This window comes from Aspergillus fumigatus, chromosome 3, assembly GCF_000002655.1.
Source record: "Aspergillus fumigatus Af293 chromosome 3, whole genome shotgun sequence".
Taxonomy (NCBI): Eukaryota; Fungi; Ascomycota; class Eurotiomycetes; order Eurotiales; family Aspergillaceae; genus Aspergillus; species Aspergillus fumigatus.
The window spans coordinates 2,786,134-2,811,653 of NC_007196.1; the positions used below are offsets into that span (position 1 = coordinate 2,786,134).

The 25,520-nt window shown below is 49.5% G+C and overlaps 6 protein-coding genes and 3 non-coding genes across 9 annotated transcripts; 5 read left to right on the forward strand and 4 right to left on the reverse strand.

Moving 5' to 3' along the window:
* Window positions 1-5,843: 5,843 nt before the first annotated feature.
* Window positions 5,844-5,917, reverse strand: tI(AAU)4. Its single transcript has one exon. It is a non-coding gene (tRNA).
* A 1,209-nt stretch (window positions 5,918-7,126) lies between these two features.
* Window positions 7,127-7,200, forward strand: tI(AAU)2. The gene has a single exon. It is a non-coding gene (tRNA).
* A 363-nt stretch (window positions 7,201-7,563) lies between these two features.
* tI(AAU)5 lies at window positions 7,564-7,637 on the forward strand. The gene has a single exon. It is a non-coding gene (tRNA).
* Window positions 7,638-8,188: 551 nt separating this feature from the next.
* Window positions 8,189-10,514, reverse strand: AFUA_3G10750 (uncharacterized protein; the record flags this gene model as incomplete). Its single annotated transcript, XM_077804414.1, has 7 exons — window positions 8,189-8,632; window positions 8,696-8,813; window positions 8,870-9,247; window positions 9,304-9,376; window positions 9,428-9,490; window positions 9,545-9,859; window positions 9,919-10,514. 6 exons carry the CDS (start codon window positions 10,512-10,514, stop codon window positions 8,772-8,774), a joined length of 1,467 nt encoding a protein of 488 aa, XP_077660566.1. The 3' UTR covers window positions 8,189-8,632; window positions 8,696-8,771.
* A 486-nt stretch (window positions 10,515-11,000) lies between these two features.
* AFUA_3G10760 (putative phosphoketolase) lies at window positions 11,001-13,544 on the forward strand (the record flags this gene model as incomplete). The annotated part of the gene is made up of 6 exons (XM_749450.1): window positions 11,001-11,073; window positions 11,243-11,384; window positions 11,436-11,588; window positions 11,647-11,956; window positions 12,025-12,645; window positions 12,699-13,544. The coding sequence occupies 6 exons, from the start codon at window positions 11,001-11,003 to the stop codon at window positions 13,542-13,544; spliced, it is 2,145 nt and encodes a 714-aa protein (XP_754543.1).
* Window positions 13,545-14,304: 760 nt separating this feature from the next.
* Window positions 14,305-15,894, forward strand: AFUA_3G10770 (RTA1 domain-containing protein; the record flags this gene model as incomplete). Its single annotated transcript, XM_749449.2, has 3 exons — window positions 14,305-15,098; window positions 15,158-15,250; window positions 15,299-15,894. Exons 1-3 carry the CDS (start codon window positions 14,888-14,890, stop codon window positions 15,892-15,894), a joined length of 900 nt encoding a protein of 299 aa, XP_754542.1. The 5' UTR covers window positions 14,305-14,887.
* A 361-nt stretch (window positions 15,895-16,255) lies between these two features.
* AFUA_3G10780 (uncharacterized protein) lies at window positions 16,256-17,520 on the reverse strand (the record flags this gene model as incomplete). The annotated part of the gene is made up of 2 exons (XM_749448.1): window positions 16,256-16,989; window positions 17,058-17,520. 2 exons carry the CDS (start codon window positions 17,518-17,520, stop codon window positions 16,256-16,258), a joined length of 1,197 nt encoding a protein of 398 aa, XP_754541.1.
* Window positions 17,521-17,609: 89 nt separating this feature from the next.
* On the reverse strand, window positions 17,610-19,810 carry AFUA_3G10790 (ATP-binding protein). The gene is made up of 5 exons (XM_749447.2): window positions 19,330-19,810; window positions 18,905-19,270; window positions 18,605-18,846; window positions 18,203-18,543; window positions 17,610-18,146 (listed from the first exon to the last, which is right to left on the reverse strand). Exons 1-5 carry the CDS (start codon window positions 19,596-19,598, stop codon window positions 17,706-17,708), a joined length of 1,659 nt encoding a protein of 552 aa, XP_754540.1. The 5' UTR covers window positions 19,599-19,810; the 3' UTR covers window positions 17,610-17,705.
* Window positions 19,811-20,658: 848 nt separating this feature from the next.
* On the forward strand, window positions 20,659-25,417 carry AFUA_3G10800 (translation initiation factor 3 subunit CLU1). Its single transcript, XM_077804415.1, has 4 exons — window positions 20,659-21,066; window positions 21,166-21,246; window positions 21,317-21,372; window positions 21,444-25,417. Exons 1-4 carry the CDS (start codon window positions 21,030-21,032, stop codon window positions 25,044-25,046), a joined length of 3,777 nt encoding a protein of 1,258 aa, XP_077660567.1. The 5' UTR covers window positions 20,659-21,029; the 3' UTR covers window positions 25,047-25,417.
* The last annotated feature ends 103 nt before the right edge of the window (window positions 25,418-25,520 follow it).

Below are 25,520 nucleotides of genomic sequence, written 5' to 3' on the forward strand. Positions count from 1 at the left end.
TAGACTACCTGAGGTTCTCTAGCTCTGAGAGTCAGAGAAGCTGAAGGCTATTAAAAGTTCCAATAAGGATAATATTCATGTGAAGCTGGCTATTCCTGGGTGTTCCTGGCTAGTTTTAATTGACTTTATTAGTTTCTATTCTCGAAACATTGCTAATAGCGTTTCGTTTTGTTCCTTATTTATTAAGGCCCCGTCCACCCAACCACCCTTCTTGTCTTTGTTAAAGCTATCCCACCTGCTGACAGTGAGTGACTGTACTTTGATTCATCACCTGTCACTTTTTTCTGCTGGCTACAGCTTTTTCAGATTATTCTGTTTGACCTCCGAGGTAAGCCAGAGACCACTAGCAAGGATGAACCCGATCCTCCTGATTCGAAATGACGTGTGTAAGCTATCCCACGGAATCCCGTACCCAACCATTTAGCAAGCAAGCAATCGTAGTGCTTAGTACTTTGGTACTCAGAGTTGAAGTACCTTTCTGTGAGGCGTTATCATTACAGACTCGATGAATATCCGAAAAGATGAGACAAAACAATTTGTAGCAGAAAAGCTGGACAGATCCAGAACAGAAAAGGCAAAGAAAGTTCCAGCTCTCCACTTGGAAGAAAGCTAGAAAGCAGGAACCGATTCTTCGGACACGACGGACTGGGTATATGCATTTGGGTGGGGACCCATGGCACCCATTCACCCACTGGAACAGAACGGATGGATCCGAATTCAACCCAAGGTTACTCCGCCTAATCTAGGCTCATGATCTCATCCCCATTACACCCGATTCTGTCGCGTGGTTTTCCTGTGAGGCGGAAATGGCTGAGGGGGGTGATTAATTACTATTGACTAATACCCGTAGCACCTAGTTCACTCAACTATCTACAGTACTACCGGAATTACCTTGTGACTCCCGGAAGCCCTACCCTTGAATTTTCCAAGCTATCCTCCTGCTTCTAGCCGTGTTCAGTATAATCGCTCTAGAAGGGTGTCCTGGGTTGAAACTCCTAAATCTCCAAGTCAATCATTGTATTCTCAGTGACTCAATGCAATTTCAATAGCTGTCGTTTGTTGGGTGAATGCACGATATGGTAAGGAACCAATTGAGTTTCTTGATATCTTTACAGGACAAGAATTCTGCCAGTCAAGCCTTGGTTGAAATAAGCTATCCCATGCATGAGAATGTTCAATGGCCTGGGAGATCTGTGTAATTGTCGCCTAGCTGATCCTGCATATTCTGGCACAGAATATCAGTCTCTCAATTTTCCTTGATGATGGCATGCCATACTCCGTAGACTCTGTAAACACCGGGCCTTCCATAGCTGATCTTAACCCGTTGAGACCACTAAAAGTCAACAGCCGTAAAGTGGATAAATAGAACCAATCCAAAAGCTTGCCGCCCTTCTGCCTAGTTACTTAGTCTCGGGAAGTCCACCATGATGGGCGACTATTGATTCGGGATTCTTCCCCTAGTTTGGTCCACTTCTCCTGATTGAGTCAAAATGTCAGGTGAGACTGATCATTGAACAAGTTCCGGACTTTCCTGTGCTCTGGCATGTTCCAGGATTCCCTTAGTATTGACGGCGACGTATCGACTGAGAGCATCATGTTGATATGATGCGTAGATGTCTTGTATCCTTTTATGCCCTTTTTAGTCTGTGTCAAATTGACACTGTCGACTGTGGTTGTTACTCCCTGTCGCCGGGGAAATCGGGCTAGTCGACGAAAGGGGCAGTGGGGCCACCTAACGTAGGAAGGCACAGTGTGAGAGCTGGCCAATCCTCTCCGTCTGATTTCCCGCCCCCGTTGGACTAGCCTCCGTAATCCATGCAACTAGCATTCTTCTCGCGTTCTTCTAGTTGTTCTAGCGTCTTGCCCTACTGCCTGTACCCGCGTGGCCACAAGACCCTCTCAGAACATACGGCTTACAGACTGGAAATCAATTTCTGGTGGGCTGAAGGTTAGTAGGAGAGCCTAGTATGAGCACTCAAACCCTACAGAGTACTCCGTACAGGTCACGGAGTACGACTTCTGGAACGCCTTATCCAACGGTTCCGGCTCAGAAAGTGGGACTGTTCTGACGGACTTGACGCCTTCTCCTTAAAGGTTCAAGATCCCTGGAGACCAGACATGTGTGGTTCCTGGCGTTCAGCCAATCATACATCAAGCGCGTTAAGGTACCTAAATCGGTCGTCTACTTCTCCACCACATGGCCTTCTAAACAGCTTCCAGCTGAGCCTCGCCTCTCGCCACTATGGGGCGGATGGAAAACCGAAAACCGCGGCAGAAGGATGGAATCCTTCCATTCTAAGCTTGTACGGTACTGTCTGTACTGTACCTGTACCATCTTGGGCTGCGTGAGGACTCATATTGAGATATCTATAGTGTACTGTGTACGTATCCGTTTTCTGTACGGAGTCCAGACTGTCCAGATCAACTTCCCAGCCGCAACTCAGCCAGGTTCCAGAGTGATTTGCTCCCGCGTCACCAAAGAAATCCACCAGAGTCGACTCCATATCTGTGGTGCTTCTGTATGTCTGCCAGTAAGCGCGTTGTCGGATGAACTGTCAGAGAAGAAAATGCCCCAAATTGCCAAGATTGTTCTTTGACGGACTTGGATGCTTCAACACAGCTCCTGAAGGGAGAGTTAGAGGAAAGCTTGCAGGATCGTATTTTCCTCTCGCAGCCTTTCATCGGAGGACTCGTAGACGATCACATCTGTGACAGGTAGACCACGAGGGTGATAGAGATGATCTGAAGATCCAATCAAACTAAACTTCGTACTTTTGACCTCGATCAAATACGAGACACTGGCGCGACCCGTGGGATCTCTTGTTAAATTATGGTTTGAATTGATCGAACACGGTCATCCATGCTCATTCATAATGTTGCAAACTGGCCTAAAGCTAACTGCTAAGTGTCAGAAAATCACCCGTACCTTTCCACAACCTGCAGCCTCACTCTGCAGTGACCATTGTGGCTGACCACTTATGTATTCTGTCGATCTTCCCGACGGGCAGCTTCTGGCCTTCAGCCTCTGGATTCCACACTTCCAGAACGATTCCAGAAGACCCGTCGGGATGGTACCATGGTTCTGTCGGGTACGGGAGCTTGTTGGAGATCGGTACCACGAACTTAAGTATGTAGCCCCTTAGCGCTGCATACGGCCAAATACGTCTCTGTTCTCTCCGGCTCTCTGTCGGTAGTAGTTCCAGCAAGCTGTCATGCCTTCCCCTCTCAGGAAGTGAGTTTCTGCAGCGGTCAATAATTATGTCAGGTACCCATCAATACAGCACCAATGTCACATGATTGATGCAGGACGGAATAAAGGAACAGAGGGAAATGAAAATACCTTACACCGTGCACACGGCTAGAATCATCAAACTACACCTCTCTTGGTCTCTAGCTATTGAAAACCGTTGAGCTTGCTGTTTTGGGTTGGTGGAATCAGCAGTCCCGCCCTGCCCCTTTCCGTAGCAACCAAGGTCCATACTAGCTAGGGAATGACACGACTATTGCAATAATGTCCCAACTGGTCATTGATTGACTGACATTATTGCTCTTCATCATCTTAATCAGATAGCCGATCCTCACGCTGCATGTTGTCTATTTTCCAAATAAGGAACTACGGCTGCAGTTGGTAATATGGGGTAGCCTATTAGGCAAGTACCTACCTGGTCATCACATCGGTTCGGCTCACATTTTAGGTGCCATGCTCAAACTGATGTCATATTGATAAGCATACGGAGTACTTACTACGATGTAACTCCAACGAATTTGATAATTTCATACTGATTGAATCCTCGATTCCCACGAAATGATGGTTAGTAGTCATTTACTAAAATTTAACTCTCTAGTAACTTGCCATAGGCATGTTCCAGGATAGACATTGGGATTCTCCTGTGCTTGGTCTATTTTCGCAGTGAATTGGTCCGTGAGATCATTCTATATAACTCCGCCCATGGGTCTAATTCTACTTCAGTTATGCAACCTCGTGTCAGTCCTCATTTTTTCAATCAAGTCTGTCCATTATCTCTCCAAGGTCTTTGACGCTACTAGGCTTGTCCATCCCTGAGAACATGGGTTCGCTTTAGGTAACAGGAAGCATCGTCTGATAAGCGCTCAAAGTGACACTGTCAGCCAGCCTGGAAGCTTGACATCCAATCCAGAGAACTTCACCATCCCCCTTCATACTGGGCAAACAGCAGTAGCTGGTGCCATTACAGTACAACATCTATATAGACCACGCACACCAACGTCAAGCGGCAGCGAAGCGCTTTTCCCAATTAGGCGCGCTATACCCGAATGCACTAATTCGCCGTCACCACTGACAACAGAGTACCTAGGTATTGATGGATGACTGGCGATGACACCAATCGCCTCCATAAACCAATGACTGACGAACTTGCAAGTCGCAACTCGCAATCAAGACAGTAGCAATCAATTTCTTTTCATTGTTGATTTCTGTAATCTGCACATATTATGCTCGCAGGTTCCTCCCAAGTGAACTCTCAGACCCCGACCCAGGAGGCAATCTGCTTCCTGCACACTGCTTTACCTAGTTCCTAATTTCGAATCATTCTAAAACATGATAACGGTCAGCTGTGAGACAGACATATTTAAAATCTTCAACTACTATTTGCTTGAATCCTTGCAGCGAGTTCTGTTGGTCCGTTGGATAGGTACTGTAAAGAATTCTGAATTGCGACAGGGAAGGTTAGGTAAGTTTACCCGATAGCTCTGATAGATAAACCTTGTTGACTTTCTTGAGTTTCCACCTCTCAGATGTTTTCCTGATTTTGAGTAGTTACTGCGAATGGACTTACGGAGTACTCTCCATTTTCTACACCTCAAAGACATCAAATCCAAACTACTACTCCGTAGAAGTTTACTAGTACCTTAGTACTAGTGACAGTGAGGCAATCACGTAATGATGCTCTCGGCCGCCCATAATCTTCAGGACAAACTAATTTGCCACACCACGACATTCCTAATCCCGTAGTAGCACAATAGTCACTCACAAAACACTCTGCACTGCCGATCCCTCTTGAAATGTCTCAATTCCCAGCCACTCCGTCATAAAACCCTGTGGGAAGATACTGGTGGAGAGAGAATACAAGCCACCAAATCCGACTCTATCACTCCGTATCTAGTCCCAGGCCCACTAATTCCTGGAAACCTGTATCGGACTGTATGCAAGGAAATGCATGCCTGAGCATATCGATCAAAACAATACAAAACCCACCTATCATGATGAAGGTGAGAATATTGCTGCATGCCGGTCCAGCATCCGGTGTCCATTGGGTATCCACTGACCCCAGGGTACTCTGGAATGGTACCGAGTAGATAAGGTGGCATCATGCATGGCTCCGGGACTCATCTTCAATGGACAAAATTACTTCGTATTAGGATTGGAGGCGTCAAGTAATGGATCTGCATGATCCTCCTCTTGATCACCCACCCCGTGACCTGGATCATGAGTTTCTTGCATGAGATAGAGTTCAAATGGAGGACGCCATGGATTATACTCATAAAGTGCGTTTGAATCTACAGAAAGTACGGAGTACTCCGTAGATGAAGAAGGAGCTATCTCTATACATATTGACCTTGTATAAGCCACATAGAGAGGATCCATCTTGCGCTAGAGCCGGGGAACTACATCCGGTCCCAGCGCTGCGGTTGAGAGTTCTAGAACAGGAATTGATTGGTGGGACTAGGGACTACTGGTTCTGAGAACGAAGGATCTTGTTGTGGGAATTGGATAGATTCCGGCTGGTGTCATGTCCGACGCAAGAATTGAGTTCAAAAAAGAAGTACTGACGGTTTCTGTCCTTAAAGGACAAGGAGTAAAAATATGGTCCCTACGAGGGTCGAACTCGCGACCTTGGCGTTATTAGCACCACGCTCTAACCGACTGAGCTAAAGGACCCATTTGGGAGAGTTTTTGGAATTTTGATTACAAGAGCCAGCGTGACGGTAGGGGCTTTCCAACTCAACCCCAAATGTAACAGGGTCGGCTCGCTGAAGGTTTATTTACACATATAATGTCTCCGATGGAAAGACCAGATGCAAGCTGATAGTGCTCCTGGCCGTCTCTGAAAAAAACACCGTGCAAGCTCGTGTGTAAGTAGTGCGCCAATCATGATCGCCAATTCCGATCTCAGGATGTATTGGCCAACATTGGCTGGACACCCTTGCGACTGATTCGCATCCATTCTGACTGAAACAATCCATGGCAATGGGCCAATCAATATTCTGAAGACGCTGGTGCTGACTCCATCATTGATAAGTAGCAGCTCAAACATTCTGTCGTGTTTGGTGTCCCTATTTTTGCCCCCTTTCCACAGCAATGGTCAAACAGCATCGGGGTTTCTGTTTGCTGCGGCCCAAGCTAGCGGATCCATTAGCATCAAACGTGGCAGTATGCAATTTAGTTGTCTCCAAGAGATATTGAACGATGTCCTCGTGACCATTTGAGTAGCCTATGACAGCGGTGTGAGCTATCATTGTCTTTGGTTTCGCGCCAACACTGCCAGAGCTCGATGAACACACTCAGGGGAGCCTCATGACCATTGGTAGCGGCACAAGAGAGCAGCATTTGTTCTCATGTCAGACCGCGCTCCGCACTGAAACAGCATCACAACAGGGTGGTGGTCATGCCTTGGAAGTGGATTCTTTGCATCGAAATCAGCTTCTCATCCCGCTCAGCGGAGACACTGTTTGCTTCCTAACTCAGTCACAGTGACATCTGCTCTGTGAGCAACGAGTGGCCTGATAGGTGTAGTATGTCCAGCAGCCGCAGCATATGAGAATGCCGTGCTTCCGTTGCTACCATTAGTTCTGGTACCAGAATCATCACTAAATAAGAGGTGAATGATACCTGTATGTCCTTTCGTAGCTGCCAGAGTGAGGCGTTTCACCCTTGGCTGGCGCTGGCATCCTGCGAATGCGACGAGAGTACAGTTGACACCAATGGTGTTTATGCGTCCATTGTCTTATCTGGGTGGCGATGGACCACTGTTAAACACATGGGGATTCCAAGTACTGCATGGCCGTGCCAAGATGTATGCGTAGTTGCAGCGGACGCCTATTTTGCATTTAGACATATAGTCAAAAAAGGCGGACCTTTCTCCACAAAGGTCCTTTAGCTCAGTCGGTTAGAGCGTGGTGCTAATAACGCCAAGGTCGCGAGTTCGACCCTCGTAGGGACCAGTTTTTTGGACTTGTATTTTTTTACCCTTAGTATGGGTCTCGATGTGCTTTGCTGGTAATTGATGATGTTGAACTTAGAGTGAACTTACTAGACAGAATTGAGACCTGCTAGATCACGTTGTGTTGCCTACATTAACTTGTCACGATGCCCGCATCTGTTCTACCTTTGTAATTTGTATATTGAGTTATTGACGTACATTGAAATTTAGAGTCTAATCATGATGCATGCCGAACTTTTCTACATCACTACCTACCATCGGACCATGTGTCCTGGAACTCGACTACTCCGTATTTAAATTCAATTTGGTGCAATAACCTTAGCCTGCTCATTTAGTCAAAAATGTGCGACCCTCATAGGGATTAGGTCCTTTAGCTCAGTCGGTTAGAGCGTGGTGCTAATAACGCCAAGGTCGCGAGTTCGACCCTCGTAGGGACCATTTTTTTGAACTTCTTGCATGATCTATCCTAGACATTTGTCTTTATGTAGATTGGTGGTTAGCCTTGGTATATCTCCACCCCTCTCATTCTCATGGTTTTTGCAGTACTCCGTATAATGAACTTCGGCCACAGTTTGCTTGCCCACCGTCTCTTTGCGTTCAATAGCTCTTTGGATCGTTGTCTGGCCAAGAGAATACGGGATATGGACGCTCTAGCGATAGATCAAATCGGGGAGGGTGTATGCGTCTGCAAGATTGGATCTGGATGTGGAGAGGTACTTTAATTTGTCATAGATAGTCGGGATTAGACGCCACTGTCTACTTCCATATGCAAGGTGCAGATCCCGCCTGCAGCTGGGACCCCTGATCTACCCCTATATTTCGACGAAAATGCCTAGCTGTTTGTGGAAAATCCTACTTGATCACTTCTGATACATCAAAAATGATATGGACTAGTGGACAGCCACCCAGCTACGGTACATCCCGTGCTCCCGCAGATATACTCTGCGCTACACTCTGATGTTCTATACACGCACTGACTGTGGCACAGGAGTGATCAGAGCTCATCCAGCCTGTCGGTTTTGTGCTCATCATTACAAATTCTGAGCTTAAGCGTTTATTCATTGGATGCAGGCCGAGATAGATACCAAGATCTATTGGTTAGGATTGCTGTGACCCGTCTGGCCTAGCTAAGGTACATTGACTTCGAGCCTAGAACCGTCGTAGAACTATTTGTGTCCCACCCGGTCTTGGTACTCACTGCTGAGGGACGATGGAGACAATGGAATGGTACATCCAGTTTCTGGGAAACGACAGGGGTGTGGACTGCACCGCGATTCATCTACTACCAGTACCTGGAAGTTATGCTGAGTTTTGATGGGACGGCCCTGTTGTCGACGATGCCCCGGATACTCTATATATATCTCGGCGGCGGAGACACTCCTGCTGGATCGACACGATGTGATCCAGGACCATGAACAAAGTCCGGAATGACACTAATGGAAAAGGTTAAGGAAGTTATGAATGATAAAAAGCAGCTGCTATTTCGTCGAACCTACATCGTTATCATTATCATTATATAACATAAGTCCAAGTTTTGGATCAACTTCGCCAAGACAAAGCCTAGGAAGTAGCTCATTTATCATAAGTCAAAATGCAATTATATGCCATCTCAAACTAATCAGATGTGTTAGTAACTCATTCAAACATGAGGTCAAGGGACGACGGCTTACCTGTTCGTCTGTCTGACAGACAAGCACCCGGGGTCCTTTCCCGGCCTCCTTCGAGATATCCAGGACCGTTTGGTCCTCCGCTGGCCCCGTCTCATTTGCCGCAGTATCCACGGCCACTCGTAGACACCGAGCCTTCTCAACAAGTACTTTGCGCAGAAGAGCGCTCTTCTCGCCGATCCCGCCAGCAAAGACAATCGCGTCTACTTGGCCGTCCAATTTGACGAAGTAGTTTCCAACAAACCCAAGGATGCGATCCACGACGATATCGAAAGCAAGCTTGTGGGCGTGGGATGGGGGGTTCTCAACAGCGATCTTGGAGAAGTCGGTTGTTCCTGTCAATGCCTTCCATCCGGATTGCTTGTTAAGGATCTCCTCTGCCTGGATAGCGATCAACATAAGCTTCGTCCGTGATGGCTGAGAGAGGAATGACCCACCCTGCTGATATGCATCTCTTTTGTGCTCGCGGGGCTTAGATTTCCAGCTTCGTTGGTGTAATGGAACACAAGACTGACAACGATGAGTTATGATGCTTTGAAATGCGTGGAGTGAAGCACTCACGAAGGATCAATACTACCACTTCGTGTGGCACCTGGTAATCCAGCCAAGGGAGTGAGTCCCATTCTGAACCATTCCCGTCAGTATGCACGATGTTACTGTTAGGATTCATCACCTTACGTCGTGTCTACTGATTTGCCATTCCTGATCGCACACATCGAGGCGCCACTTCCGAGATGCATGGCAATGATATTGGTCTCCTCGACTGGCTTTTTGAGAAATTCCGCGACAGACCGCAGGATGAAGGAATAACTGATTCCATGAAACCCGTATTTACGGAGACCATTTGCCTTGGCAATCCCCTGGTCGATAGGATAAGTCTTCACATGTTCAGGCATCGTCTGGTGGAAGGCAGAGTCAAAGAACGTGACGCTTTTGACGTTGGGAATTTCCTGCTTGCAAGTGCGAATGATCTCCAGGGCAGAATAATTGTGTCTGATAGTAATCAGGGTCATTAGCCACTCTTTTCCAATTCCTTCAAAGATCACACGTACAAAGGAGCTAGATTCTCGAGCTCTTCTAGCCGGTGGTAAGTGTCATTCGTTATTACCACTGATTCATTGTAGTCGCCCCCGTGGACGACACGATGGCAGATGTATGCTAGATCCTCTGGACTGGTGACTTCTGATAACTCAGGATCAGAGAAGCAGCGTTGCAGGAGGAATTTAAATGCATCTTGAGGGGTCGACAGGCGGTCTTTCACCTCCTCCTTGTGCTCCTCTGAGCCCCGAGTATACTTCAGTTTCAGCGGAGGAGCGGTGATGCCGGAAATCTGTGCATTTACAATGGCTTTCGGGGGATTCTCGAGGGTATAAAAAGTGATCTTGACGGAGGAAGACCCAGCATTGACGGAGAGGATGGTCTTATGTGCCATGTTGGAGAGCAGTGAGGGGAAGTTGGGAAACGCGTAAGGCAATAGAAGTGTCACTTGAATAATTGCTGACGGCCAGACCGGAATATTATACTGAGCCAATTCCCTGGTCGGATGATTCTCCGCCATTATGGGACCACCAGAGATGAACACTGTTTGGCCATTGTGTTGTCTTCTGTCCGCTGTTGTTGTTCCCGGTGATGTCAGGGGTCGGTTCATGGTGACGTAGTGCTGGTGGGAGTTTGTTGTTGCTTGCCAGTATTTCAACCGGGTGCTTCGATACTTCGACGATGCATTTGGCACATTGTGTCATCTATCTATTTGATCCAGACTCGTTCACTTGAAGACAATTCGGAATCCTTCTCCTTGTGGCCTGAGATTGTCGATCGTGCGCTTGGTTGTTACCCGCTTGGACCACGAAACTTGGCAAGGTTATTCATTATATACACATACCTCTGGAATCAGTTTGACTTGAAGAAAAACTTTCACAATGCCAGGAGAAGTCATTGATACACCAAATCCCCAGGCATTACCTTCCCATATTCCGGATGTAGTGGAACAGCTACAAGTGAAATTGGACCTGACGAGTCTGGAACAACCTGCCTGCGATGCTTTAATTAAGTTCCGTCGAGCGGCTTCATACATCGCCGCAGGCAAGTTGGCTACTTATACGTCGTCTGCTGTTCTTGCTAATGTCTCTCAGCGATGATCTTCCTACAGGACAATGTGCTGTTGAAGAGAAACCTGACACACGATGACATCAAGCCGAGACTTCTAGGTACGATTGACTGCCTGCTCCAACTTGTGACTGACCCTATAGAGAGACCCAACTCATGCGCTAACTTTATTCCCAGGCCACTGGGGAACATGTCCCGGACTGATCTTGGTATATTCACACTTGAACTATCTCATCAAGACGCGGGACCTCGATATGCTTTATGTCGTAGGGCCAGGACATGGCGCGCCAGCCATTCTAGCCTCTCTTTGGCTGGAAGGCTCACTGGAGAAATTCTATCCTGACTACTCACGAAACGCCGAAGGTCTCCGTAACCTCATCTCCACATTCAGCACGACAGCCGGCTTGCCAAGGTGAGAGTTTACCGTCAAAATGCTGTAGTGGATGTAGCTGACTTCCGTCAGTCATATCAACGCTGAAACGCCTGGTGCCATTCACGAAGGAGGCGAGTTGGGATACGCTCTTGCGGTATCCTTCGGCGCAGTTATGGACAATCCCGATCTAATCGTCGCTTGCGTAGTGGGCGACGGTGAAGCCGAATCAGGCCCAACAGCAACGTAGGTGTCCGAGGAAAAGGTGACTCCTATATGGACCTGGCGCTGACAACGTGCGTAGATCATGGCACGCCATTAAATACATCGACCCTGCTGAGTCTGGTGCCGTGCTGCCAATCTTGCACCTGAATGGATTCAAGATCAGCGAGCGCACCATTTTTGGCTGCATGGATGATAGAGAATTGATTTCTCTCTTCACTGGCTATGGTTACCAGGTCCGCATTGTTCAAGATCTAAATGATATCGACACCGATCTCCATCGCTCCATGACCTGGGCCGTCGACGAAATTCATAAAATACAGCAAGCAGCACGGTCTGGAAAGCCAATCTTGAAGCCGAGATGGCCGCTGCTCATCTTGCGCACTCCAAAGGTATGTCCGCTACGTAAAGACTACCAAAGAGAATCAGTCTGGCTAACGCTTGCACCTATCACTGATAGGGATGGACGGGACCCAAGAAACTGCACGGCAAGTTCATCGAGGGGTCATTCCATTCGCACCAGGTTCCGCTTCCCAAAGCGAAGAAGGACAAGGAGGAATTGCAGGCCCTCCATGAGTGGCTGTCGTCGTACGGTCCCAATGAGCTTTTCAAGGAAAACGGAGATATTATCGACGAGATAAAATCTATCATTCCTTCCGAGGATTCGAAGAAGCTTGGCCAACGCGTGGAGGCATACAAGGCATATGCACCGCCAAACCTCCCGGATTGGAGACACTTCGCCATTGACAAAGGCAGTCAAGAAAGTGCAATGAGAGTAACCGGGAAGCTCATCGACGAGGTCTTCCAGCTTAATCCTCACAGAGTGCGACTTTTCTCGCCGGACGAACTCGAGAGCAACAAGTTGAGCGCGGCATTGGATCGCACAGGCAGGAACTTCCAATGGGATCAGTTCTCAAATGCTCGAGGAGGCCGTGTCATTGAAGTGCTGAGCGAGCACATGTGCCAGGGTTTCCTCCAAGGATACACTTTGACTGGCCGCACGGGTATTTTCCCCTCTTATGAGAGCTTCCTGGGAATCATCCACACCATGATGGTGCAATACGCTAAGTTCATCAAGATGGTATTGCGCTCTCTGGTTGCCCAGTCTAAAATGGGATGCTGACAGAATCCTAGGCTCTAGAGACAATGTGGCACCGCGATGTAGCTAGTATCAATTATATCGAGACGAGCACATGGACGAGGCAGGAGCATAATGGTTTCTCGCATCAGAACCCGTCGTTCATCGGCGCAGTGCTGAAACTAAAGCCCAGCGCTGCTCGGGTTTATTTGCCGCCGGACGCAAATACCTTCCTGACGACTCTTCACCACTGCCTGAAATCAAAGAATTACATTAATCTCATGGTTGGCTCGAAGCAGCCAACTCCGGTATATCTGACACCGGAAGAGGCAGAGAGCCATTGCAGAGCCGGCGCATCCATATGGAGGTTCTGCAGCACCGACAACGGTCTGGATCCGGATGTAGTACTGGTCGGAATTGGCGTCGAGGTGATGTTTGAAGTCATTACTGCGGCAGCCATTCTGCGCAAGCGTTGTCCCGAGCTGCGTGTCCGAGTCATTAATGTGACGGATCTGATGATCCTCGAAAATGAAGGCGCTCACCCGCATGCTCTCACAACGGAGGCATTCGACAATCTGTTCACATACGACAAACCAATTCACTTCAACTATCACGGGTATGCGACGGAACTGCAGGGACTGCTGTCCGGACGGCCCCGTCTGGATCGAGTCACCATCAACGGATACATGGAAGAGGGAAGCACCACGACACCGTTCGATATGATGCTTGTGAACAAGACATCACGCTTCCATGTGGCACAGGCTGCCCTTCGGGGAGCGGCGAGGAGGAACGAGAGCGTTCGGATCAGGCAACAAGAGCTCTACACGGAGCTGAACCACAACATTGCAGAGACGAAGAAGTACATTATCGAGAATCGCAAGGGTAAGTTTGCCTGCGCTTGAATCATTACCATGACTGAAGTCTAACCCTGCTCAGATCCCGATGACATGTATGAGATGCCGACGTTTGGTTGAGAAAGGTGGTATGATTGTGTATGAAACGAGACTCTAGTCATCCATAGACCAAGAGACAAACTTTCGTGTTGTAGTATCTCATTCGTCGTTAAGATCGTAATTAGGCTTTGCAAGATGTTGTTGCCTAAGGACTTATAGACCGTCGCAAGCCTCTCGGCCTCAGGCCAATCAAGGTCACAGGACCAGTACCGATTCGTGTCTCATCGTACATGGCAGACCTCAAATACCACGGTGCGTGGTCAAATAAAAGACTATTTGGATGCTTTTTTCAGGAGATGTATCAATTCCGTCGGATTCGGACATGAGATCAGGCCGTGAAGAGCTCGTATTGGCTTGTTAGCTTGCGATCCATGTTGTTCCGCGCCCTCTGCCACAGCCGTTAAAACGTGATCGTGGCGCGCGGCGCCTCATGTCATTGGAGCAAAGTCTCCTACTGATGCAACTTATGACACAGGAACCTCATCCGAGTCTCAGAAATAGAGTCAAATACAGGTTTCTTGCGGCAACGTCACGTCCAAAAAGGTCGGATGTCGGAGCAATTCCAGTCCAACCACTAAACCCGATTGAGTGGAGCTTGCGAGAAGCTGGATGTCGCTTGACTCATTGCTGGCCAAGCGGGTCCGCGGATGCCGACATGGAGTGTGGATGGCTGTGAACATTTGCCGATGGATAGGTTCAATGCTCTTCCAAGCGAAGCGGGCCGAGTGTTTTTCATGGAAACAGTCGGCCAGATGGACAGAGGATGCCTGGCCTGACCGTGGAAATCGAATCAGATTGTTCCTCTGCCGACGGTTGCCCCCGCCTGTCTCCATCGATTATCAAACAATCATGAAGCGCCTAAAGCAGTCGAATTTTTGAGATCTATCCGAGGGTCCGATCTGCGACTTTTCTGTGTCTCAAATTTTTTGACCAGGAGAAAAGGATCTGTAGGTTGAAGGCTATCATGGGCTTGTTCCATGGCTCTTTGATCCCTGCTTTTTGAAGCTCTCTTTTTTTTTCTGCGCTTTCTGGACTGCTTTCGTTCGTGGACTGTGAGAGGGCTGGATATCGGCAGGGCGTACATTGTGTAGCTCAGCCACTCTTTTTGCGTTTTGGATTCTTACTTGTTCTACATTGATAGAACTCAGATATATTACACAGTGCTACCTGGTGAAACGGGCGTCACTCTTCCCCATTGATAAGATCTCATCTGGAGCTACCCTCCTCTGTTTCCTCTTCTCTTTTCCTTCGCTCTCACGATCACAGGCGTGTCCTACCCAAAGATCTTCACAATGCCGGAAGTAACAGCGGAGCTCAGGGAGCAGTTGAGGAACAGTTGTCATCCTCTGATTGATGGAATTGACACCGCGTACGGATATCGGCCTTCTCTGGCCGCCGGAATAGTCTTTTGCACCCTCTTCGGCCTCTCAATGATTCTTCACACTGTGCAATTTGCCTGGAAGCGAACATGGTGGTGCTGCGTCTTCAGCATCGGCTGTTTGAGTAGGTGATTTTGTCAGGAAACAGACACAGCAAGCGCTGACATGTTCGTTTTTCAACAGCCGAAGTCCTGGGGTGGGCTGCTCGCACATGGTCGGCGCAGTGTCCCTATAACATGACCGCCTTTTTGATGCAGATATCCACTTTGATTATCGGTGAGTAGATTCGAGGAAAAGCACCAGAACCATACTGACAAGGAATAGCACCCACCTTCTTCACAGCGGGAATCTACGTCCTCCTCGGCCGCTTCATCACGATCCTCGGCCGCGAATCTTCCATCATCAGCCCAAACCTCTACCTCTGGATCTTTGTCACCTGCGACATCATCTCGCTCGTCGTGCAAGCCATCGGCGGCGGGATGGCCTCGGCCGCAACGAACGATGTCAACGGCGACACCGCGCCCGGCACGCACATTATGGTCGCGGGCATCGTCTTCCAGATGGCCTCCATTACCGTCTTCGTCATCCTCGCTGCGGATTTTGTCCGGCGCGCCCTCCACCGTCGCCTCCTGCAGTCCATGAGCGGATCCATTGTGCCTCTGTTCGGCGCCATGATTTTCTCCGTTGTGTGTATCTATGTGCGGAGCATCTACCGGACCATCGAGCTATCCGAAGGTTGGAGCGGGTATCTGATTACCACGGAGCGCTACTTTATTGCCCTTGACGGCGCGATGATGGTTGCTGCGGTTGTGGTCTTTAATGTCTTCCATCCCGGCTGGATGATGCCCACCGGGAAGAGCATGCAGTTTCAACGAGAAATTTACTCTGCGGATGGGTTGCCTGCGACGGAGCTTCGCTAGTTTTCGCTCTTACTGATTCAGCATTACTGGAATTTCTTTCTTCAGCCTTGCGTGTGAATTACCAGTCATGGAATAGAACTCACGAGTAATGATAGATATAAATTTGGACAGAAGTCCCGTAAATTCGAGCTAGCGACGAGATCCAGTAGAACTAACTGCGCAGAAACGAGCCTATGCCATCAAAGCACAATGCTCAGAGATGCAAAAGCACCCAATAGTCATCACACATTCAACAAACTAACACCTAGTACGAAAGCGTGATACATGAGTTAACCCGAGAAAATTTGAATGGCATGACAAAAGAAAGTCGAGACTCAACTCCGTCCTCTAACAGGCATCTATTCATCCCAAAACCAGCAGATCATACACCGTCCACCGCCTCAATCCAACCAAATACTCCTCCAACTGCGACAGTCGCAGCACCCCAGATAGCAGCCCACATCGTGGCTCCAGGAACATCAACCCCTCGTACCGTCCCCGCAACCTGGAAAACGGTGTTGAGCACTATCATGCTAGCCAAAAGTGCTGTGCGCGAAACAAGAACCCTTGTCTTAGCGGACAATGTTCCCCACGTTCTACGGTAAACCCCGCATACGAGGTACTCGCCCTCGTTTGCAGACTTAGACTTCACGCTGGTGTCAGAGCTGGAGGCACCAGTGGAGCTGACGAAAAGGAAATCCCGAGCGGCCCAGCCAGCTGGGAGGAGGGTGAGAAATAGAATCGGGAGACCGGCGGGGCCGGTATGAGCCAGTCTGATGTCAGGGATATTCTCAAAATGCACGACCAGATAAGCAGGGAGCCACGTCGCATAGCTGAGGTACAGCGCCACGGAGTAGATGGCGGTTGCTGCGACGGAAGTGTAGAGGGCTGTTGGGCGATCTTGCAGGATGAAGCGGTTGGGAACTGCGTCCGACGCGGTTTGCCGGAGATTGTGGACGGAGGAGGGGCGGCGGAGAAGAATGAACGGGATCGCCGTGGAAATTAAAGTAATGCCATATGATGCCAGAATGGTGGTTGGTCGGATGCCATAGAAGGACCACAATAGAGAGTAGGTCGGCAGATGAGCGAGGAAAGTAAACGACAAGACGTCACGGCCTGTAGTCGCAGGAGCATCAGCGCTTAAAATCCACAAAGGCATTGTGACCGACGCAAGGAAAGCTCACCGTCAAACCCAAGAACCCAAGCCAATCCCACTTCAACGGCCTTCCATAACATCAACCCACCCACTTCCCACCATGCCTCCAGGTGCTTACTGACACGACCCAACTCCCCCAGAGTGACGCTGGATGTCATGGTGAAGAGAACGGAGCTCAACAGCAAGCTGTTGAAGACCACCAAAAGAAATCGCACCGGAGAGGGGACCCGTCGCAATTGCGATTCTTCAGCTTTGCTTGCTGCTTTCGCCGCGTCAATCGTGGAATGGGCAACGTGCGTGGTCTTGACCACGGAGCTTCTCCTGCGCGGAGCCATAATTTTTTCCTGTCGAAAAGAGCCGAGCTTTGACAAATAATGTTGCAAATTTCCTGCGATTTGAAGTGAAGGCTCAATGCTGATGGGAGTACTAATGCGAGGGGGGGCTGCCGTGCAGGAGGAAACTGGGATATTTTGCTGCTGAGCGGTGAGCATGTGATGATGTCACCGCGCAATGGTGTCATCAAGACTTACGAATAGTTACATAGACATGGAAAGGCGAGTATCGATCTACTAATAGTCATCAGAGGAAATATACATATTAGACATGAGAATCATACAGAAAGAAGTATATGTTTCGCAGCAATAATTATACACACACATTCACTTTGGTGTCGTCTTCAATCATCATCCCCCTCCTCTCGTTCCTTGACTGAGAACTCAACAGTACCATTTTCGCGACCCTTGGGATCCCGCATGGTAATCTGGTATTTGCCCTTGTCCCAGAGATCCTTAAGCGTAAGCTCGCGGGTTCGTCCCAAGCTCTCAATGTCTCCAATCCGTTTGAGGGTCGCTTCCAGATGTTCCTCGAAACCTGGCCATGAGCAGATTTCCCGGAATGCGTTCTGCATAGGGACAGAATCAGCTCGAACCATACCGCGCGAGTCAATGGTAAAGATGTTCTCATGATCGTAGCTCTGAATGAAGTCGGCTCTGGTCATGATCTGGCGAGCCTCATGGAGGGGGATCTCTGGTAGTATATGGCCCTTCTCGGGGTCATAAGTCTGTTCCATCTCCTTTTCTTTGTCCACGAGTGCTTTGGCCAGCACCATTGCGGCGGACTGTTTGCGTGTCAGCCAAGGCAGGCGGATCGGTTATTTCAAAGTTGTAGACGTACCGCATATTTCTGCTGGTCCATAACATCATCGTCCATTTCTTCACCGAGGATCCAGCACTTGTTGAGGAACCATGTCTTTTCCGCTTCGCAAATGCTGTCACAGAGTTTCATGTAGTCCCTAGCCTTGGCGACGCGATTCAAAAACGACAATCGCCCGCCGACTTTGTCGTAGATGGTCTGAAGGGATTGATCTGATAGGTCCTCGTTAAAGTACTGCTTACGGTATCTCTTGAGCGCCGCCATTGCCTGGCTTTTCGGAAGGTCGCAGACTGGGATGACTTCCATTCTCGTCGCGTACCGCTTCAATCGTTCATATACCCAATAGTCATCGCTGTTGAACACTATTGTCGTTCACAGTGTCAGTCGGCTAAGTTCGCAAGGGCAGCATATCTGGAAGCATACCGGTGGTTACCAAGCTGCTGGCTGCCCATTGCTCAGCCCTCTGTTGAATCATTTCCAACAGATCTTGGCCATCATGGTCATCTCGAACCAGGTGGGTGCTATTCACTACCAAGACCAAAGGAGCGGCTCCCTTACGTCGTCGCGCAAGCGCCACCTTCTCCAGCTTGTTGAACGCTCGCTCAATGTCAAGCAGGGCAGTGGTGTCTCGTGGACCTCTGATGCTGAACAGACTTCCGATATAACTGTAGAAATTCTATAAGCAATTGCTCTGATGAATATAAAGTTGCAGCAGGCACATACTCTTCGTGGAACTCAAAGTCCAGGGCCTTCCCGAGCCGGATTCGGAAGATCTCGAGGTCACCGTGCGCTTCAAACATGGCAACGCCATCTCCATTGGTCTTTCGCATCGCCTCAAGGAGCATAGAAGTCTTTCCCGTACCCTTCTCGCCAATGATGAGGTAGTAGTGGCCACCGGATCTTCCCTGAATGATCCTGTCGAGTTTCTCCTGCTCATCACGGACAACCCAGTGCTCGTCGTGATGGTAATGATGCTTTCCATATTCCACACCTGCAACCTCAAGTGCCGGATCACCAGGACTGAAAGCATTGTCCATCTTCTGCAATATTAGGTACTTGTAATACCGATGGTAAGAGTATCCCGCTATCCTATAATCTTTCTGTCAGTGAATTACGTGCAACTCTACCTGAAGTCAAGACAGACGCACCCTAGCACGACAATGGAAGCGAATGTAGTTGCCGCTGTCTCTAGCATCCTTAGGATAGTTGATTTGAAGGTGGGATCAGAGTCTCGACCTCGACCGCGGTCATCGTCTCCGCTATCTTGCTCCAATGGATCTGTCGCCGACAGCCCAGGTGTCCGCGAAAAGTACCTCGCAGCGAGGCAGGGGGCCGACTGATGAACTCTCACCGGCCGGTGCAGGCCAATGCGCGCCGCAGCACTCAACGATTGTTGAATGCTTCGATTCCACAACATCTTCAGAGGGTATCTCTCAGGCACAGCGCATCCGAAGAACAAAAACAGAAATAATGACCAAATTCAAGACGAGGACCTCTACAAAACGATGAAGCGATCATTTACCGTCAGCTGCTATGCCAGCGAGATGACGCAGCAGATTCTGAAGTATCAGAACAACTAATAGGGGGAAACACTAAAAGTTTATATAGGAAGAAGAGGAAGAAGAGGAAGAAGAGGAAGAAGAGGAAGAAGAGGAAGAAGAGGAAGAAGAGGAAGAAGAGGAAGAAGAGGAAGAAAAAGAACGTATGAATACGAAAAGAGAGAAGAGTCAAACGAGTGTGAGCTGAGCTTAATCAAGAACAGCAAAAGGCCATCTGAAACATAAACAGATGGTTCAAAAAAAGACAGGCGTTGGGGCAGACTGGACAGTGGTCCGTGGTCTGTCTTTTTCTCTGTTGGACGCTGGTGCGCCTCTGCGATCGGATCGGGATCCACGCCTTGGCGATGCATCCGGCACTGCGGGTAGACCAGTTTGCTGACGATGTCTGATCAAGTTGTGGCTGGTGTTGATGCAGAGCATCGATAATCTGAGTCAATATTTAAAACAATGCATTAGACGCCGATGATGAACGAGTATATACAGATCAGGTACTGTCGTGATTCGGTAGCCGCTCGAGAAACACATATATCTTGACTTGCATGGCCACTATATCAGGATCCCTATAAGTGATATAGGTCGTCTAGTAACTCGAATAGGGTGTATACTATCGAAGTCTACATCTTGCAAGTACAAAAGCACTGATAAAGGAATCATGGAAAAATCAGCCGAATATGTTCAGAACATTCGAGCTGCAATATAACAGTATTCCGTAATGCCTTAGACATCTCCTTCAAGCCTGAAATCCCAAGTTAGTCTTTGAAATACGCACAAATGTGTAGTCAAGTTGTTTCGTTTCATTCACACACGTCATCTCTGAGAGAAATGAGACTGTACTCCGTATACAACTTCTTGGACAGTGTGGAGAAGTCTTGGTGGGCATACATGCCCCGTCGTCCGTCAAGCCCGAGCACTTCCGAGGGTATTCCGTGTCCACGAAATTTTCTCCTTCCCCGTGCTTTCTCCAGCTTCAACTCCTCCCATCTATCCTGGTGATATTTACTTGCCTCACTACATTGCCCTATTCTTACCTGGGTTCTTTTTATTTTCGGTTTTGTCTGGGGTACGGGGTTTGTTTCATTTGGATTCAATTGCCCTTTGTATCATATCCATCTTCATTTCTTTTTTTCCCATTCAAACCCCCACGGGAGAAAAAAAAAAATCCTTCCGTCCGGTTTTCCGCTTTTGTTTCCCCGTTCGGAGCTCGAGGCAAGCTGTCGTGCGACAGCTTCAGCAACCAATTCGTCCTCTAGATAAACCAATCCGTTCCAATCATCTTTCCATCTATCGCAATGGCGCAAACCAATGGCGATATGGAGCACTCGAAAGGTTGGTCTCGACAATCTCCGGATTTCTCAACTGCTCAATTTCCGCGGCTTCGATCCCTCTGCTCTGGTGACGAAACTGACAGATCCTTTCTCATTGCAGAGACTCCTGACTCTCAACCAGTCGAGAAGCCCACCAATGGTGAACAGGTTGAAGGACAGCAGGAAGAGGAGAGCAGCGGTGGTATGTCGTATCCGCGATACCCGGGATGGATGGTTCTCCTCATTGTCATCGCTAACGTCAAGTGTGATAGGCCTTTTCCAGATCTCCGTCAAGCTTCCGCATGAGCCTTATAAGATCCAGGTTATGGTGGGTGATACCATAGAAGCACGCTAGACCACGAATGATCGTCCTAATTCATTTAATTTTACCGTCTTCAGGTGTCAAGCCAAGAGCAGGTTCAGGATGTCCGCCAATCGATCGTTGAGTTGCCCAGCACCTTCCAGTACACTTGCTTCCACCTCGAATTCAACGGCAAGCGCATCAATGACTTCGTTGAATTGTCTGAGGTTGAAGGCCTCAAGGCCGATTCCGAGATCGTCCTCGTGGAGGATCCTTACACGGAAAAGGAAGCTCGGATGCATGTGGTCAGATTCAGGGACTTGGTTGGTGCTGCAGGTGACCGTTCAGACAATCTGCACGGTCTCAACGCCGGTCTGTCGCTGCACGATGCTGTTACCGCCGAGGCCGCTACCGATGATGTGAAGGAGCACTCTTTGTCCAAGTACGACATCGCCGCTTCTCCCTCTCTGGAGACTATCCTCCCCAGAGCCGAGGCCCCTCTTCCCAAGACTGTCAAGTCGATTTCGCTATCAGCATGGAACCCTCCTCCTTATCACCTTCGGCAAAAGGGTCACCTGCTCTACCTTCAGGTTACCACCAACGAGGGCGAGCAGTTCCAGATTACCTCTCATGTTTCTGGCTTCTATGTCAACAAGTGCTCGAATCACAAGTTTGATCCTCTCCCCAGAACCACCCCCAAGAAAGTCAGCGCACATTCCCTGCTCACCCTGATCTCAAAGCTGTCGCCCTCCTTCAATTCTGCTTTTGAAGCTCTCCAGGAGTCCAACAACAAGAAGGACCTCCTGACTACCTTTCCTTTCCAGAATGCTATTCCTAACAGCCCATGGCTCGTTACCCCTCCTTCTTCCAATCCCAACTCTCACCAGGCCGACATCACTCGCTCTCAGGAAAGTTATCTAGTTTCCGGTGTGGACAACGCCGAGACACTACGCGACTGGAACGAGGAATTCCAGACTACTCGGGAGCTGCCTCGTGAGACAGTCCAGGACCGAGTATTCCGGGAGCGCCTGACCTCGAAGCTGTTCGCTGATTACAACGAGGCTGCCGCTCGCGGTGCCGTGCTTGTGGCTAGGGGCGAAGTCGCTCCTCTGAATCCCACCGAGGAACGTGATGCTCAGATCTTCGTGTACAACAATATCTTCTACTCTTTTGGCGCTGATGGAGTGGGAACCTTCGTGTCAGAGGGTGGAGACGAAGCCGCCCGCGTGGCCGTTGGCAAGGACGTCTTGGGAATCAAGGCAGTCAACCAGCTTGACATCAACGGCCTTTTCACGCCAGGAACCGTTGTCGTTGACTACCTCGGCAAGCGCATCGTCGGCCAGAGCATTGTGCCGGGGATCTTCAAGCAGCGCGAGCCCGGTGAGCACCAAATTGATTACGGTGGTGTTGAGGGCAAAGACGTCGTCGCGACACATCCCGACTTCGTCTCCGTCTTTGAAAAGATGTCCAAAGCGCTCCGCATCAAGAAGCACCCTGTATGGGACAAGGAAGGCAAGCGCCACGATCTTGAAGGCAGCGTCGAAACCAAGGGTCTTTTGGGCACCGATGGCCGCAAATATGTCCTTGATCTCTACCGTGTGACGCCTCTTGATGTTGTGTGGCAGGAAGAACCCGGCAGCGAGGACTATCCTCACCGCATGTCAGTCCTCCGATTGGAGCTGGTTGAAGCGTACTGGAGGTCGAAGATGAGCCAGTATGTCAAGGCTGAAGTTGAGCGCCGCCGTGCCGCCAAAGCCCAAGAGGACGCTGCCAACAAGGAGCAGCCCTCCGAAACTACCGAATCGAAGGAAGGGGAATCCGAGGAGAAGGCCGAAGAGGCTCTTGATCAAGAGCGGGTGGATATCTCCGGATTCCAGCTCGCGCTCAACCCCGATGTCTGCAGCGGCCAAGTTCCCCAGACAGAGGAGGAGAAGAAGCAATGGGCTGAGGACGAAAAGGAGGTCCGCGATGCTTGCGAGTTCCTGCGTTCAAAGGTCATTCCCGAGCTGATTCAGGACTTGCACGATGGTGACGTTGGCTTCCCCATGGACGGACGATCCCTCAGCCAGCTCTTGCACAAGCGTGGTATTAACATCCGCTATCTCGGCAAGCTGGCTCAGCTCTCCAAGGAGAAGGGCTCTCGCCTGGAAGCTCTGACCACTTTGCTGGTTCAGGAGATGATTGCTCGTGCCTTCAAGCACATCGCCAACCGGTATCTTCGCAATGTGCCTGCGCCTTTTGTCGCGTCCTGCGTCGCCCATCTGCTGAACTGTCTCTTGGGTGCGGACGTGAACCCGAAACCTAGCGCGGAGATTGATGCTTCCCTCCGCGAGATCTATCCCGAGGGTGACTTTTCGTTTGAGAAGGTTACGCCAGAGACTCTGCGCGCCGAGGTTGAGAAGCAGGTTACTGTGAGATACCGCTACACTTTGGAGACTGAGTGGTTCTCTTCCCTGAGACACCTCCAGCTCCTCCGTGACATTGCCATCAAGCTGGGTCTTCAGCTGGGTGCTCGTGACTACGCTTTCACCAAGGCGCAGCTTCCGGCTAAGGTGCCTGTCGCCAACGGCGTCAACGGTGCTTCACACGACGAGAGCAAGAAGAAAAAGAAGAAGGGTGGTGACTCCAAGTCCCCCAGCCGTGCTGTCGTTGAGGAGAAGCCTGTTGTTTCGATTGTGCCGGATGATATCGTCAACGTGGTCCCATTGGTCAAGGACGCCTCGCCTCGGAGCTCTCTTGCCGAGGAGGCCTTGGAGGCTGGACGTATCTCTCTGATGCAGAACCAAAAGCAGCTTGGCCAGGAGCTCATCCTGGAATCTCTGTCTCTACATGAGCAGATCTACGGTATCCTTCACCCTGAAGTTGCCAAGCTGTACCACCAATTGTCCATGCTTTACTACCAGACGGATGAGAAGGAAGCGGCTGTCGAGCTGGCTCGTAAGGCCGTGATTGTCACGGAGCGCACTTTGGGTGTTGACTCTGCCGACACCATTCTGGCCTACCTCAACCTCAGTCTTTTCGAGCACGCTTCCGGCAACACCAAGACTGCCCTTGTCTATATCAAGCACGCCATGGATCTGTGGAAGATTATCTACGGATCCAACCACCCTGACTCCATTACCACCATGAACAACGCCGCCGTGATGCTGCAGCACCTCAAGCAGTACTCTGATTCTCGGAAGTGGTTCGAGGCTTCCCTGGCCGTTTGCGAGTCGCTCTTTGGCAAGCAGTCTATCAACACCGCTACCATCCTGTTCCAGTTGGCGCAGGCTCTGGCTCTCGACCAGGACTCGAAGGGTGCTGTCGGCAAAATGCGGGATGCCTACAACATCTTCCTGAACCAGCTTGGGCCCAACGATCGCAATACCAAGGAAGCCGAGACTTGGCTTGAGCAGCTCACCCAGAATGCCGTTTCCATCGCCAAACACGCCAAGGACATCCAGGCTCGCCGCCTTCGCCGCATCAATATGAACCCTCGCGTGACCACCCTTGGCACCAAGGTCCAACCCCAGGTTGGCCAAACAGCTCCCGAGGCTTCGGGCGCCAAGGGTGCTGCTAACGCTTCTATGGACTCGCGCAGCATTGATGAGTTGCTCAAGTTCATTGAGGGAGGTGACGCTACCTCTTCGCGCTCCAAGCAGAAGAAGCGTGCTGCGGCAAGCAACCCCAAGCTGCGGGGCTCCAAGAAGTCTTCTGCTTGAATTTGAGTTGTCCTCTTCATCCCTTCTACCCTAAAACACGAAAAGTTTCTGGATTCTACTCTTTGACCATGTATGTGTTAACATTAACATATTTTTCCATCTGTATGCGGTCTTAAAAGGGTTGGTCTTTTGGATGAGCGGATATCTGTCTTTTGATTTGTATGAATCTCTCTACTCTTTCGCCAATTGGCACTGGGCACTCTTCACCTTCCATCCTGTTCTTGTGTGATTCCGACAACAGTGCATAGCAGGTTGGGGGATTTGCATTCCATTCTCACATTCTTGTACTATATATATGTATGACTGGCGGCTACCTAGGCATGCAGCTAATGAAGCTATGCACTCTATGAGAAGAAAGTTTCCTTCCTTGATCTTCTGTCCCAGTATTATCTACGTATGAAAGCCCTTCGCTTTGCTCTTGTAAAGACGGTAGTTTCTCACTTTGATATTAAGCATTTACTCAGGCTAAAGCCA